Source organism: Coffea eugenioides, chromosome 11 (genome assembly GCF_003713205.1).
Source record: "Coffea eugenioides isolate CCC68of chromosome 11, Ceug_1.0, whole genome shotgun sequence".
Lineage (NCBI taxonomy): Eukaryota > Viridiplantae > Streptophyta > Magnoliopsida > Gentianales > Rubiaceae > Coffea > Coffea eugenioides.
The window spans coordinates 52,523,522-52,539,307 of record NC_040045.1 but is presented as its reverse complement, the minus strand read 5'-3'; the positions used below and the strand labels follow the sequence as shown (position 1 = coordinate 52,539,307).

At 39.3% G+C, this 15,786-nt stretch overlaps 3 protein-coding genes across 5 annotated transcripts; 1 reads left to right on the top strand and 2 right to left on the bottom strand.

Annotated features, from left to right (window-relative positions):
• Nucleotides 1-45: 45 nt before the first annotated feature.
• On the bottom strand, nt 46-3,299 carry LOC113752925 (SWI/SNF complex component SNF12 homolog). Of its 2 annotated transcripts, XM_027296979.1 has the most exons (3): nt 3,085-3,299; nt 1,007-2,573; nt 46-562 (listed from the first exon to the last, which is right to left on the bottom strand). In XM_027296979.1, the coding sequence occupies exons 2-3, from the start codon at nt 2,542-2,544 to the stop codon at nt 496-498; spliced, it is 1,605 nt and encodes a 534-aa protein (XP_027152780.1). In that variant the 5' UTR covers nt 2,545-2,573; nt 3,085-3,299; the 3' UTR covers nt 46-495. The 2 variants fall into 2 exon arrangements, with proteins under 2 accessions (XP_027152780.1, XP_027152779.1); XM_027296978.1 differs by having other exon boundaries at nt 1,007-3,299.
• A 1,472-nt stretch (nt 3,300-4,771) lies between these two features.
• On the bottom strand, nt 4,772-8,172 carry LOC113754517 (F-box/kelch-repeat protein At3g27150). 2 transcript variants are annotated; one of them, XM_027298963.1, is made up of 2 exons: nt 6,623-6,728; nt 4,772-6,542 (listed from the first exon to the last, which is right to left on the bottom strand). In XM_027298963.1, exons 1-2 carry the CDS (start codon nt 6,724-6,726, stop codon nt 5,543-5,545), a joined length of 1,104 nt encoding a protein of 367 aa, XP_027154764.1. In that variant the 5' UTR covers nt 6,727-6,728; the 3' UTR covers nt 4,772-5,542. The 2 variants fall into 2 exon arrangements, with proteins under 2 accessions (XP_027154764.1, XP_027154762.1); XM_027298961.1 differs by adding an exon at nt 7,892-8,172 and having other exon boundaries at nt 4,773-6,870.
• Nucleotides 8,173-11,084: 2,912 nt separating this feature from the next.
• LOC113751786 (30S ribosomal protein S21, chloroplastic) lies at nt 11,085-14,889 on the top strand. The gene is made up of 2 exons (XM_027295922.1): nt 11,085-11,572; nt 14,381-14,889. Exons 1-2 carry the CDS (start codon nt 11,121-11,123, stop codon nt 14,490-14,492), a joined length of 564 nt encoding a protein of 187 aa, XP_027151723.1. The 5' UTR covers nt 11,085-11,120; the 3' UTR covers nt 14,493-14,889.
• Nucleotides 14,890-15,786: the final 897 nt, after the last annotated feature.

Sequence of the window (15,786 nt, the reverse complement as noted above, 5' to 3'; positions counted from 1 at the left end):
GAATAAAAAATTCAAACGCAAGGAATATGAAGAAACTATCATATATTACACAATATTATATTTCTCTTCTAATTTTCCCTTTTTCCATGCAAAGGTCCGAGTCCCCCAGTATATGATGCCAGAAACTGAGATTCGATATGAAATACATGAATTTTTAACAATGTCAGCATTGAAAGCGCCTGCTACTTGATCTATGGTCCTAGGCTTCCATAAATGAACTAACTACAGAAATACATTACAGCACGAGAGGCCCTTTAAACTGCTTCGCCTTGCTTTATAACCAGCATAAACAGCAAGACCGAGTAAATTGCTTGAAACAGCCCACAAATCCTAATCTTTTCTTCTACCAGAATGCATCTTTCCCTCCTGCCGGAACATGGAAAGAGCAACTACGGCCCAGCACTTCTCAAAAATAATATGACATTTTCAGTCAAACCGTCAGAAAGCGAAATGCACTCAAATTGCAGCAACTGCGGGTTATCTTTCCCTCGTTATTCAAGTGCTTCCAGGGGCATCTGCGGGTGGTTTCCGGTTCAAGTATCGAATAACAGCATCTTCAACCCTGTTCATGACATAGTTAATTTGTGACTATTAACCAAGCCAAATGGGGAAGAAGTGCATGCGTATCTCAAACTTTTATGCACCACTATAGAACTCCAACAGCATGCAGCAGGGGGAAAAAAGGCCCTCAAATAAATTTAGTAGTTTAACACAAGAAAATTGAGCTCTTTCGTGAACATAGAAGAATGAACAAGTACTTCATCTAACGATGTTTTGGTTAGAATATTCTGAGAACCAAATCAACCAAATGACAACCTCTACAATGTTCGCAGTATCAAAGTAAGCAGATATATGTAAAAAGTAATCCTACAAGAAGAGTGCATACTTCACAAGCACTTGACCCGAAACCTATGAGTAATCTTCTATTTTCATACAGCAAGAAATTAGCACTTCAAATTACAAGTTGAAGACAAATAAAAGAGATGCAACCAAAGAAGAAACATACCATGGCTGGTTGTAGAAGTCAGACCGGCGCTCCTTCTCAGCACTACGGCCACCTTCCCCTACAACAAGCTTCAGATCCTTGTTTTGGGAATCAATTAAGGCATTAATGAATTCGACCGGTGACTGACTGAAACCAAGAAAAAATGCTCTTCGTTTTCGGTGCTCATGTATCTTCCTGATGGCAGTACAAATTGCTTCATCACAGGCATCAATCTCTTTGGTTTTTTCTGTGTTGGCTAGCAAGGCATTCAATTCTCTCTGTATAGGGAAGGGCACATCAACTAATACATCATAACATGCAGTTCCAGCCGGGCTATTGCCAGAAAGTTTTATCCTGTGCTCCAAATGTATAGGCTGTGGTGGAGCCAAATGAGGGCATATCTTCTGCGTCACAGCAGTAAACTTCACCTTTCCCTCACCAAACACTTTATGGAGCGGAGGATCACAATTGAAATAAGAAGGATCATCCTGGCATTGCAACTTTCTAGCCTTTACATAATGCCATATAGCAGATATAATTCTTGCACGAGTATCAACCTCAATCCCAAGTACGTCCATCAGAGCAGCTGAAAGCTTAAATTTCTCAGGCATGTAATTCATCTCCAACCGTACATTGACAGTAAATTCTTGATCCCCTTTCCTTTTTACCTCGAATCCCTCATGAGGTGCTGAGGATCGAGCATTATCCCATATAATCATATGGTTATCGGGATACAATTTCTGGTCCAAAGATATGGTGACTCTCTTGAAGAATGAAGAGAATTTTGGGTACATGGAACTCGTTTTCTGAAACATGGCAGCCTGTTCTGGGTCCATCCCCTCCTCCAGAATCCTCCCAATTATCTTCAGTGTCCAGGTAGGTGGTTCGGCATTGGGCTTCTTGGGAATTGTACGGATCTGATTAGCGAAGGTGTTAAATACATAAATGCGGAGGGTTTTCTGAATACAAGGGGGATTCTTAACGGCCTCTTGGATGTCAATTTTCTTTCTCGAGAGTGCAGCATCAACACGAGACTCAAACTCCAGGAGCTGGGTGTACAGGGAAGATTCAGGCAAAATAGCTGCAACTCTTTCATGCAATTGCTTCTCGGGGAGCTTTTGCTTTTTCCTCCGAGCAGTAGCAGAAAGCTCCATCGTTCTCATTGGAGAAGGAGCGTTGGTGGTGGACAAGCCAGGTGGGCGTACAGGTGGTTTCTGCGGGAGCCTTTTGGCATTGGGGTTACCAGAGCCCGAAATGGAAGGTGACGCAGAACCCAAATTGGCAAGCGCACTGGGATGAGGCTGGTTAAGGGATATACCCTGAGCTTGTAAATGGGCTTGGAACTGGGCATGCGCCTGAGCCTGAGCCTGAGCCTTTGATGCTTGAGCAATGGCTTGGGCATGAGCAGCAGAAAGCTGGGACAGATTGAATTGGGCGGGAAAGGAAGAAGGGAGTTGTTGCTGGGGATGGGACTGTGACTGGAGATGAGCAGCCATAGAGTTGCCAAAAGGGGATGGAACCCCCACACTCTTAGGAGCATTACTGTTGTTCATAGACATGATTTACAGCTAAACCTACTAAAACCAACCTACAAACGAGTACCAACCCGATCAAAATGGCGCATTCACATAGGCACCAGAGAGAGACAGAGAGGCTACGTTGAACAAAAGAAAATAAAAAACCTAAAAAGGACTCGAATAAAACATCCGAATCATGGTGAATTCTTGAGCAAATATAACAACAACATACATACAAAAGAAGAGTTGAGTATTGCCAAATCTAATTACGGTTCATGCTCCCACTCACAAGATGTCGTGGAGATCCCAAAAGAAAAAAAAGAAAAAAGAAAGGATTACAGCACAGGAATGGCAGTCCTTACAAAACCTAAATAAGAAAAAAAAAAAAGCTGAAGCCCTAAAACCCTAAGTTGCGGACTGAAATTAGAATAGATTTGGCATAAAACGGGTGCAGAAAACGAGAGTTAAAAGCAGTAATTGGGGGAAAAGCACAGAAAACAATAATAAGCTGAAGAAGCAAAGACAGGAGTGTGGAATAAAGGGGAAGTAAGAGGAAAGGGCCGGACAGAAGTGACTTCTTACAACAATTTGAAACCTCCCCCTCGCAACTGTTTCAGAAGAATGACAAAGCCGCAACCAACCAACCGACCGACCAAGAAGAAACTCTCGCGACGTTTTCTTCGCGGCTACCGCAGCGACTCCATTAAACACATCAGAAGAGGAGCCTCCACCTCCACTCACTCACTCGACTCGTCCGTCTGATCTTCTCTCTCTCTCTCTCTCTCTCTCTGTCTGACGCCTCGATGAGAACTTCAAATAACTGTTTGTTTCTTTGATTGCCTAGTTGATTTGTTTACCACTTCTAGATCCAGTCCACAAGGCTTAGAAGCAGGCCCCTTTCGGTATTGCTTGTCGCTTTGGGTTTATTATATTAATCTATCTGCTGATCTGGGCTTCGGATTAAGCCGAGGTATCCTGATTCGTTATATTTGGGCCGAGTGCCTTCTCCATTACTGTCTTCCTTACAAGTAACAAATTGTGGAGCTCTTTCTATGCTATCAACAAAACACAACACATGAAAATTGAAATTTTATTTTTTTTAAAAGTTTTTTAAAGTCATTTTTGTATTTTTCCATCAAAGCTGATTTCCAACCAGATCACGCCTCAGTTTCGGGTTTTTTAGCAACTGACGCTCTAACAGTGGACATCTTTCTTTTTCTTTTTTTTTGGGTTTGGGAGAAAAAGGGTTTTGGAGGGGGGTGTGTGTGTGGTTGGTTCAATTCTGCTGGAAAGGAGGGTCTCACACTCACTGCCAAAAGATCAGATCAAATCAACTTGTTAGCTCAAAGATCAGATCAAATCAAATACTCCAGTAGTAGCAGTATTAGGAAATTGTTGTTGTCCTGTGCCTGGTGGTGCAGCCAACTATTTCAATCACCAATCAACTGAAGAACGGCTGTAACACGGGGTGTAATTTCTGTTTTCCAACTCACTACCGCACTGGCTTTTTGCGAGCGACATAGCCTCTTAACTTCGGATTTGGGATAGAACAGTCAACAGAGAAACCGTTCGGACCGATTTTGTGCATTATATACAAGAAATAACTCAATTTACACACAATATAACTCATTTTATATAACGTGTAACTATAGAACAAAATTTTATAAACCCCACACATAATGTGAAAAACGATGTACAAGATGAAATTTTCATCTGGACCTTATATATATATATATTAGGCAAATCTTGACCATTAACCTTCTGAAACGGTTGCAGGAACCATTCCTGTCCCAAACCCCTCAACTTCTTGCCACTCGTTTTGAGAGTACAGATTTGACAGGAAAAGAAATGAGAGACAGACGGATGGTTTTTTCAGTCGTCGTTACTCATTTGGGAGTTTTTTGTTACTCATTTGGGAGTTTTTTGTGACAGAGGAAAAGAAGAGAAACAGATGGATTTAGAAAGACACATTGACTGAAAACAAAGGAAAGTCAGGAGGAACGTTGGTAAAATATTTTTCAAAATGCATGCCCACGTAATTTATACTTCACTGAACATTGAAGTACATTTTACTGATTTACATATATCCCAAATCCTCCCATTTCTTCCCAAAACTCCCACACTAAGCATTAGTGATTCAATGAATGAGCAGCAGCACCACCGAGAATCCGCGTCCTCCATTCTTGTTCAACTGCCCATTGAAAATTTTTTTTTTTTTTTGTAAAAAAAAAAAGAAGCAAAGGGAGAGAATCAACGGAGTACTAATACCAAATCATGAGCAAAAAAGGCTTCCAGCACAACAACATACCAAAGTACTCTCTAGTAGGTCTAGCACATCATGATCAATTCTCAAAGCAAACTTTGGCACGGTACCTAGAAAGGCAGGGAAATTCCCACTAAACTGCTCAAAACCCTATAACACCATCAAAATCCTCGAAGCAAAGTTGGCTGATAATGTATGCTACATAGTACATACACATTGCCTGATCTACACCATGGATTGGAGGCTAATTCATGTCCTAGATAGAAATATTTTTTTTCGCTTCATCTAACTAAACCACCACCACCGAAACATATACTTGATAATCTCATCAAATCTCAACAAGACAAAAAGGAATGTGTAGTGAAAGGAAAGGTAGAACACGTCACAAAAAAGTTTTACCTATTTACACAGAATGATTCCAAGATCAGCAAGTACAACAACCTGCCCAACTATCAAAATCAACAATGCCATCCGATACGATACGATAGCAACAGACTTTAACTTCGTCCTCCAACTACTATATCAATTACTATAAGTCAGTTGAGCATTCATTAGTCGGCGGCAGAGAAATGGTCTACCATTTTCGGTTAGAACTCACAAACACAGACACCAAACCACTACCCTGCAGTCAAAGAAGCAAGTGGATTTTAATCATGTAATGATTGCACACAGACCCAAGTCTCCTTTTTCTTATTTATTTATTTAGTTTACTTTTTGAGTTTTTATTTAGCAACAACGGAGATTATGTAAGCGCCCCTTCAGCTGCTTAGCCTCATGCTATGCTACCATAATGGAACAATTTAGAATGAAGTGGCTCAACCGGTTTCTACCACCATCAAGAGGTTTCCATGGCTGTTCACTCGCTTCAGGATCTGGGCAGCAGGTGTATATGGACATGCAGTTCCCAGCACATGAATATGATGATGCTCCTATTACCAGCAGCTCGTCTCCTAAGGATTTAAATGCAACTCCCCATCCTCTGTTGAAATCTGCTCTTACTGGGACCGGCCCCAAATGCTTCCAAGTGTTGGTTTTTTTCAAATACACCTTCAGCTGGTTGGAAGAAGCTTCCAGCGAGTATAGCTCATTATTTACAACAGCAACCAGAGGTGGAGAGTGGCATGTACGAACTGGATCATCTTTAAACATGTCTGGTATTAGTTCCCATCTGTTTTTGCTCTCGTCAAAATATTCTCCACACGTAAGTTCTCCATTCTCATTTCGCCCTCCAATAACGTAGAATCTATTGTCCATGAAGCAACCTGAGCATAGCTTCCTTCTCCTTTTCATCCTCGGGAGAGGGTCCCAGAATCCAGTTTCAGGATTATACTTTTCAGCTGTGTCATAGACTTCGCTATTTGCACCAGCACCAACACCACCAGCAACAAAAGCAGAGGTACCACAAGTTGTAGAAGCAAACAAACATCTTGGACTAATCATGGAGGGACCTTTGAACCATTGGTTTGTGGCCAATTCATACCTCCAGATGACAATTCCATCAATCTCCCTGCCCGAAACAAGCAGATGTGTCCCAGCACAAAGTGACTCCTTATCTCCAGAATGAAAACATGGATCAGATGGCACAAATGGAAGCCTCATTCGAGACTTGAAGTCCCGATCAAATGCCCACCAACTAGTTTCCCCACTTGCCAGCATGAAAACAGACGGTTCTTTAAACCCAATTTCTCGTCTAATCTTGAATATCTCACCACTCGTCAGGAGAGTTAAGCACCTCTTGTTCACAAAGCATAACTTCCAATGCTCCGACCTAGGTAACCTAGCGAAAATCAGATTCTCAACTTCATAGTCCAATGAGGGAAGGTAAGAATAATCTGCATCCTGAGGTTCTTCACCTACCGATGTAATGGCACCACCATCCTCAGAAGGTTTAGGATCTGTCTTATGGTCCAAGCCGTTTCCAGTCTCACAAACTCTAACCTTTTTTGGTGGTGAAGTGCCATGTAATCTGAACAAGTTACCATCATCATAACTCAAATCAAATGTGTCTTTCTCAGTCAGGCAGTAACAATACTCATCCAAACCCTCATTTTCTTGTTCAGTTTCTTTTCTCTTGTCCTTAAACATAGTCCCCAAAGCCTTCAGTTCTGTGTATTCTCATTGGAAAAAAGTAAAAGAAAGAGGCAACAGGTCATCAAGTGATGAGATGTTGTGAAATCTATTAAACAAAAGAGAAATGCAACTAGAGTCCAACAAAATGTTCATGCAATACACTAATCTGAACTTGGGAACAGATAACATCCTTCGCATCCTTTCAACTCAAATGGAAAATGAGAATAAGTAAATATAGCAGTTGGAACAATTGGTGCCATTGTCAAAGTTCCCAAAGGATGAAGAACAAAATGTAAACACCTGGACAAACTCAGATGCAGGTGGCAAATTTTGCAATAATACACAATAGAATGCCTAAAACATAGAAAAGAGCAGAATCACGAAGTGAAAATAAGACACAAAGAAATTAAAGCACGTAAGAGTAGCTACTTAACTATGAAAGTCTGCTTTACTATCAAATTAGTATCCAAGGAGAAATGTGTAAGAGAAACCCAGCAAGGAAAAAGTTATTGACATGCAGACAAGAAGTGATAACAATCCCCTCCCCCTCCTTCAACCCAACAAAAACAAAAGCCCAAAAAAAGAAAAAAAAAAGGACAATCTTTGCTTAGCAAGGTAATAAAAGGTTCGGCAATCAGCGAAGGATAACCATTCTCAGCTTGACAAGATCATAACTTTTCGCCATCCCACACCCACCAAAAGTAAGAGAAAAAATAGAGAGTGGGGCACAAGTAGATTACTTGAGGGGGAGGGAAAAAATGCTATGCTACAAATTAGAGAGGAATTAAACATGCGCAACTCCGATGTAAAAATAATAAATAGGGAAGAACGAAGGTGAATGGATAATCAACAAATAAGCCAAGGATCAAACAGACCTCAGAGCAGAAGTTGTCAAACTCAAAGATTACAAACATCACAGCCAGAACCCTAACGGCAGCCTTTTACCCTTTTTTTTTGGGTCAAAATACTAACCAACTTGCTGGAAAGAATCAGCAGACAAAAAAAAAAAGTAGTCTTGCATAAATGATTACAAAGCTGAAGGAAAAGAAAGCATACCGACAAAGACGAAAGGGAAGGACGGTTACATTGCATAACAAAGTAAAGAAACGATGCAGGGAAACCAATTGGGGATTATGAAGTCTGTATCTTTCCTGGTTTTACAATACTGCTATTAAGGAAGTACGAAAGTGGAAGAGAGAAAAGGCACAAAGCGAGTTCTAATATAATACATATCTGTCTCGCGTGTGAAAGATCAAAGGCAAAGGCAAGGAAGGTGGGTTCTTTCTTTTTTTGTTTTCTTGCTTGTTTGGAGTCGGAGTCGGACCCCTCCAACTCCATTTCCAGGGGGAGAATAAAATACCCCAGACATGAATGTTTATTATTTATTGTTTTGATTGAGGAGAGTGATTCCAAACAATCCCAAGCAACAACGTTAGCATCGTCCATTTCGGAAAAGTAGAGAAAAGGAGGAAATTTAAAACTTATTTTCACAAACCTCCCCTGAGGTTTTTAATAATTACAGAGAACTCCTCTCAATTTTTAGAACTTACACATACTCCCCTACTTTTATTGTTTATGTAACAATGTGAGTTCAACAAGCTAGATTTTCTTTCAAAAATTTGAAATTGCCCTTTTGTATAGAACTAAGAAAGAAAAATATGGTATACTCAAATTTTTTCTTCCATACTTTGCACAAATCAACAAGCCGAATTCCTAACAACCATCCAATCATGAGTTTTAAATTCAAGTAACTATCCAAAAAATCCTAATTTGCAAATACAGTATCAATAGTTGTCATAAAAAAAACACACACACAGAACTCCTCATTGACAACCAATTTTATACCCCAAAATTAAATATCAATATTCAAATACCTTTTCAATACAAGTTAATCCACTCTAAAACTACTATTACAACCCATTCTATGGCCTTAAAATATTAATATCTCAAAAGTAGATAATAAATTTTACCTCTACAATAAAATCATCACAAAAAATTTAAAATTCAATGAAAGAAATCCTTACGTAATTATTGACATTTGTAAAAATTTTTATTGAGAACAAACAAAATTTGATAAATTTCACATCTTTAGTTCTTATTCATATTTTAATCATCAATTTCATTATTTATTTCTCTATCACCAGGAGTCTCTTCATTTCTTTTAGTTTGAGACACAATCTGCTCCATCTGTTAATTTTGTAATTTCAATTTGCTAATACCCACAAAATTAAAAATAATAAAAAGATGGTATAGCAGTATATTAACTATAAAAGAGATGAGCAAAAATAGATGAGAGACAAAAAAAATGGACTTTTTTTGGGTTTTGTAAATCTATTGCCTTAAATTTGTAACTGTCTATCAAGTGGAGGATATTATAAATATTTTACTATGTCAAGGGATGTAAGTGTGATTTCTTAAACCTTGCCTTGAGGTTTCTGAAATTATCCCATTTTATTTTACCCTCTCGCTTTGCTTCACTTGGTGTCTCTACTGGAAAGTTATCTTGCCTTCCTCGTCAGCACTAGTTTTGTCCTATACATACATATCTATATCTATATATACACTCTGTTCCGTCTTCGAGACGTTTGACACTTTTGAGTGGGCGGTGGGCGCTTGGAGATCTCTTTCCTCCATTTTCTTTCCTCAGTCTCTAATTGTTTACGCATTACAATTCCTCAGACGCGCCAATAAATGGTTTTTGTTTTTTTTGGGGGTTCAAAAACCTCATATCGTCAAAACATACAGAGATAAATATGGTTTACTTTTTTTTTTTATTTTTTTCCTCAGGCAGTTCTGCAAATTTCTGACAAGTAAGCATACTGCGTACATAATGGAGTATTACACAAATCTCTTATTCTTCTTCTTCTTCTTCTAGAAGACAAAAGGACCATGTGGCAGTGATAAAAGAGAACGGCCCCGAAAAGTTTATATCATCATCCGATCCTTAAATTGATTGATTCCCAGCCATGGCTAATTAAATAACGACGAAACGCTGGGAAAGTGCCACGATACGGTACAGCGCCCTTGATAGTGGAATTGTTGGAAATTCCGTAGGATAAATAAAAGGTTAAAGGTGCCAAAGCCCGAGGCATCCCTCCATCCATCCATACCGCTCACCCTAAGGCTAAAATTAATAGTATTTGGATAGTGAAATTATCCCAAATATTATTTCGTTTGCATCATAAATATATTTTTTAATTCACATTTTTATATTTTTAATTACTTTTTATCTCACATACATCACATCACAAAAGTACTACAGTAATTAATTCAAATAATACTCTATCCGTAGTACTACTACTTAATATAATAAAGTACTACAGTAATTAATTCAAATAATACTCTATCCCTAGTACTACTACTTAATATAATAATAGTAGTGTGATGTGGATTAAATTAAGTAATAGTACACACTAATGGGAAAAAAAGGTAGTAATATGTTAGGATGTGGTGTGTGTCCACTTTGATTAGCGGACTAACAAAATATTCTGCTTTTCTTCAATCCCAATCTATACCACTATTACTCTTGTCACGTATCAAGAAAAAAAACTTGGATTTCACTCACTTGTCATAGTCGTTCGTGTAGGCTGAAGCATTTTTGCATAATTGCAAGCGTGTCTCCAAAAAATGCAGTCACCAAAACCATCACAATGAATGAACGACAAGCATGTTAAGGATTGGTGGAGAAGGCACTTTTTCTACTTTTACAAGTGCACCGTACCATGCAGATATGATTGGCGGATGACATTTATTTAGCGCTGCGCATTGGCTTCATGTAACCTAACCTAACGAGGACACTGCCGCCTCATCATCAGTTGTAAACTCAATCACGCAGATATAACTTTTCAGTACTAAAATACAACTACTATATGTGCTCTTGACTGAAAATCTGTAGTCAATTTAAATCTTTTGCTTCAAATTTGACTCTCTATTTCCATTACAACTGAAACTGACCTACAAATGGTGGGGATTATTTGCTACTGCTACTATACTATTGATCATCAAACCCTTGCTGTTGACGGATCCCTCCCATCCAACCCCTTTGATTTGATTTGAGAACCAGATTAGGCCCATATGAAAGAACCAGTTGATGGACTTCTAGGACAGGAAAAAAATGTCCCCTGGTTGAGGCTGTAATGATCCAAATTTGGCTCATCGACGACCGGCCCGTCTTATGAGACTTGTGACACTCTGCTCCAGTCCCTCTCAGCTGAGCTGAGGTCTTTTCATTTATTTAGTTTTTATTTACGGTTTTTGGGTTTTATCCAACACCGAAATCGAGAATATGGCTGCTGCAGCCTCATCCATAGCAAACCTCCTCTCCTTCTTCGCTCCCTCATCAAAACCTCCAGCTCTGCTCAAATTGCCACAGCCGTCCCACCTCTTCATTCCCACTTGCTCCGCCAAGGATGGGTTGGCTTTGGCCGCCGCCACCCGACTTGAAAACCAGCAGTACCTGCCCCTGTCATCGTCGACTGATAATGATCTTAATATTGAGCTGATGTCGGTGGTTTGCCCGTCTCTTGCTTATGCTAACACGCTCTTCTTTAGATCGGCTTACAACGTTCAGGTGCTTGTGGATGAGAACGAGCCCGAAGAGAAGCTCCTGAACAGGTTCCGGAGAGAGGTGATGAGGGCCGGCGTGATTCAAGAATGCAGGCGCAGAAGGTTCTTTGAGAACAAGCAGGAAGAGAAAAAGCGCAAGTCTCGCGAGGCCGCCAAGCGCAATCGCCGAAGGTAAACCCCTTTTATACCCTCCCTCCACCCCAACCACCCTTTCCCTTCAGAACAGACGGGATAAATATGAATTTTTTTTTCCCATAGAATATACCTCACGTGGTAACTGGGATTTTATGGTACCACACTAACAAAGTAAGTATAAGTTGTTACTTAAACGTTGGGATGATTCCTCTAAGTAAAAAGGAAAGGTAAAGGTAAGTGTTAAGAGACATTGCGGAATTCGAATACTTCTACCGTACAGTTGCAGATAAGTATTTTAGTAGCTTAGACGCCATCATCTTTCTAAATGGAATTTCTCGAATTTCAGCTCCTGATGCCTAGAATTCTAGGCTCCAAACTGCAGCAGCTGCCTGTGTTTTTCTCCGATGCATGATTTCTCTTTCCAAACAAGATGTGCTTCATTTGAATTATGTTTTTCATTCTTTACTTTATGAAGGTTCTTGATGCTAGCTTCTACCTGCTTACATGTCTGCATATATGTTGGTCAATCCAAGTATGGATGATGGTACTTGATTTCTGAAAGGCCTCGTTGGGAAGCATGTTCGGATCTGTCTTTGAAGAATACATTTCTTGCATCTCACTTATTGTTGCTGCAATAAGTGATTTATTCATAGTCTGATTTGGTTGAATTCCAATTAATGATCAAGACAAATATTTGCACTGGGTACATGAAGATTTTCCTGGTTCAGAGAGATGCATTGAACTGATTTTGCCAACATGTCTCATAGTTTGTTCACTGCAACTAAAGCAAAAAATCACCCTTGGATCTTGTATTCTGGCAACCTTTTTTTTTTTTCAGTTTTAGGCACCTTAAACCGCGCAGTTTTTGCCATTTTGTGTAAGCTAGTCATTCAATTTTTTACTGGGATTATTTTATTTCTCTGTTTGACACTCTGCTCGCTTCCGATGTCGTCCTCTTAATCTTTTAATTGCAACAACCTACCACTCAGATTAGTACCCACTTCTTTGGATGTAGATGTTTCCAACGCCTAGAAATCCAAAATATAAACTGGTTTTTTGGGTAGTTTTGGGTACAATTGCATGGTTAGTTTTTTTCACTAGTGATTAAGTCACACTCAAACATCTGTGCAACTAATAAAAATAATGCTTACATACGGAAAATATTCTCAAAAAATTGGTTGGATAATCACGACTTCATTAAGAAAAGGTATCAAATTCTCAAAAACCCACTCCTTTCTCTCTCTTTCTTCTCCCACATCAAAGAGTACTAAATCTTCTATGGCCCTCCCCGTTGCTCTCTCTCCACCCTCTCCCTCTCCAACCATCCGTCCCCACTCTTTCACCACTTTTTGCTCTACTCTCATAGCCTTCAGCCTACTCAAATTTTTCCAACAATCTGCATAATGTTGACCCCTTTTTATGATTGCCCATATCTCCTTATCTCTTTCCCTGCTGTAGTTACATGATGGCTGATGCCGTCGTGATAATAGGGGTGGTGAAGGTGTTGGTTTGTGGTGGACAGGTGGTTCCCTTTCCATTATCTTCCAGGGTTGCCATTTGATTATCTTCTAGTTATCTAGATCCCTCTCTCTTCTTATATTAGTGATCGTCAGTGGTGGATGGTAGTGATCGTTGTGGTGGTGTGTGTGGTGAACTACTGTTGGTGGTGATTATGTCTAAAGTGACGATGTAAGTAGAAGCAAAAGAATGAAGGATAGAATAGGAAAAATGAAGGATGCCGCATCAGTGGTAATGACTTCTCGTAATATGATGTTGTACATGGTAGCAAACTCAAATTGGTCTCACATTTTGACAATAATTATTTAGAGAACTTGATGAGTTAAAAATGTGCAGATGGATAACAATTTGGCAGATTGGCAGTTACTAACATGGTTTCAAGCATTGCAAATTTTTTTTTGTTTGGTTGGGCATGGCTTTTGGTGATTGTATAATGTTTGTCCTTGATTTGCTTGGGGCAAAAATGAGAAAACAAAAAGTGGCCAAAAATTTTAATGCCAAAATGGTGTTGATGTAGGAAGATAAGGGTTTCCAAACACTCCCCCCCCCCCCCCTCTCCTCCCCCCTTGAGGCAGAAGCATAGGAGGATAAGTGAAACATTTTGATGGTGCTTAAATTCACAGTTGGCTAATCATTTTAACCTAGAATGGGGATGCTTCACTATCAGGTGTTTGACAGTGTTTGAGTTTTCTTAAGAAATTGGACTAATTAGATAAGCTAGTGCCTGGTGGTGTTTATAAATGCAATCAAAGGACCGAGGGAGCAATAGAAGAATTACCTGAAGATGCAGGAAAGTTGATTAAAAGCCATTTAATCCTAGATCATTTATAACATTCCTTGAGTTGAATATTTCATGATTGACGCAACAGTGTAAATTTTCTTCTGTGAACAAAATTTTCCATCAATTAGGAGATTGTGAATTTGTTGGTTTGATTTCATATGCTCTAAGTACCAAAACAAGTGTGTGTGTGTACGTTTACAACTTTACATGGGTATAAAAGTAAAAGGACTAAATACGCTGCAATGGTGTCTGTCCTCACCACCCCCTCGTCCCATCCCACCCCCAATCCAAACCACAAAAAAAAAAAAGAAGGAAAAACAAAATAATGGTAGTTTGCTTTTGAAATTAGCTTGTGCTGCCTTGGATATCAAATGTTAACTAGTATCAGGGCTCTTCAATTGTTGTTTATGCATGCGTTGGGCCATTGTGATTCACTTGTCATGTGACCAAGTAATGGTTCATTTTGTGATTTGTGCTTATGCATTGAATGGTAGACAGTTATTTATTTGGCTGGCTGTAGTTAATCATCTCTTTCGTGATAATAGACGCCCCCAGTCGCGAGGCAGTTTTCAAGACAGGCAGGAGACCTCTAAGAATAGTAAGCAAGATGAAGACGAAGATAACTGGGAACTTCCTGATGGAGACCTTCCCTATTGATTGCTGTCCAGCGTTGAGGACTCTTTCCTCATTTTAGGTTTCTGTCTGTCAAATTTTCTTCTGTAGAATCAAGAAAATCACCTTCGTCATTGAGCTATATGCAGTATGCCCTTTTTGTTGTGTAGTAATGAAGACAAATTTGATCAAATGGATAGATCGACATGGGTCGAATGTAAAGCTGGGATAGAGGATCGGTGATATTCCCGAATGAGATGAAATTCTTTCATTTTGGTGGAGTCGGTGGAGGATTTACTTTCTGACAGCGCAAGAAAATTGGAGAAAAAATATAGCGCACCCCATGTCCATGATGGGGCGGTGTCCTAGGTTTGGAAATTCGTCCCAATTCCGATATTGCGTTTCTGATTATACTTGCAAAAAGCTATATGCCGATGGATGAGGTGTGAGGAGTTATTGCAGATGAATTAAGGCTCATCTCATTTTGGTTTAGTATGCGGCAAATGGAAACTTTTTGTTATGTAGTCAGTCAACACACTATTAAGGATTTTTTAAAAAAATTATTAATTTTTTTGCTCAATTAAATACGATTCTTAGACAAGGTTAAAAAAAAAAGAAAAGAATGTTATCTATCCTTCTGGCTTAGAGAGCATAATTAGTTAAAGAATGAATGCATCAATTAAAGGAGCTCTTGGGTGCGGACTGCGGAGGGGGACTTTGATTTAATGGCTAAAGTTTGTGCTTTTTCCTGTGGAGGACTGAAAAAATGAATAAATAAGGGTTCAGTTGGGTAAAGCTGCGATAATGAATAAGGGTTCAGTTGATCAGTGTGTGGTTGCTTGCTAGCTGCTTAATTATGGTGTGGTCGTCTAAATCCATCCTCCCCGCATGACAATACTACTGTATCTATACGTTACGTTACGTTACTACTGGGACGGCGGTGGTGGGAACTGGCAAGGGCCTCATTCTAGAACTATGGGCGGTTTTTAAAGCCATTTACAAATTACAACAACTCAAGAAAAAAAAAAAGGGCAGAATGGGTTGAGCGGAATCAAGGAATGTTAAAAGACTTTTAAGTCTTAATGGACAGGAGATCAAGGATTTAAACATTACTTTTCATTAATATGTTACTATATGTGACTTTTTTCAAATTCATACGAAATTTGTTTGGTATGGTAGTGATTCAGTTTCTGCCGAATTTTTTAGGTTTTGTTGAGCCACTAAGTCAGGCTAAAATAGAAATAAGTGTATAAGCAAATTAGGCTAGCTGCTGACGTCTAATGAAAAAAAAAATGCTTGCTTGTGAATGACAAGAAGAAACATGTGATCTATGTAAACG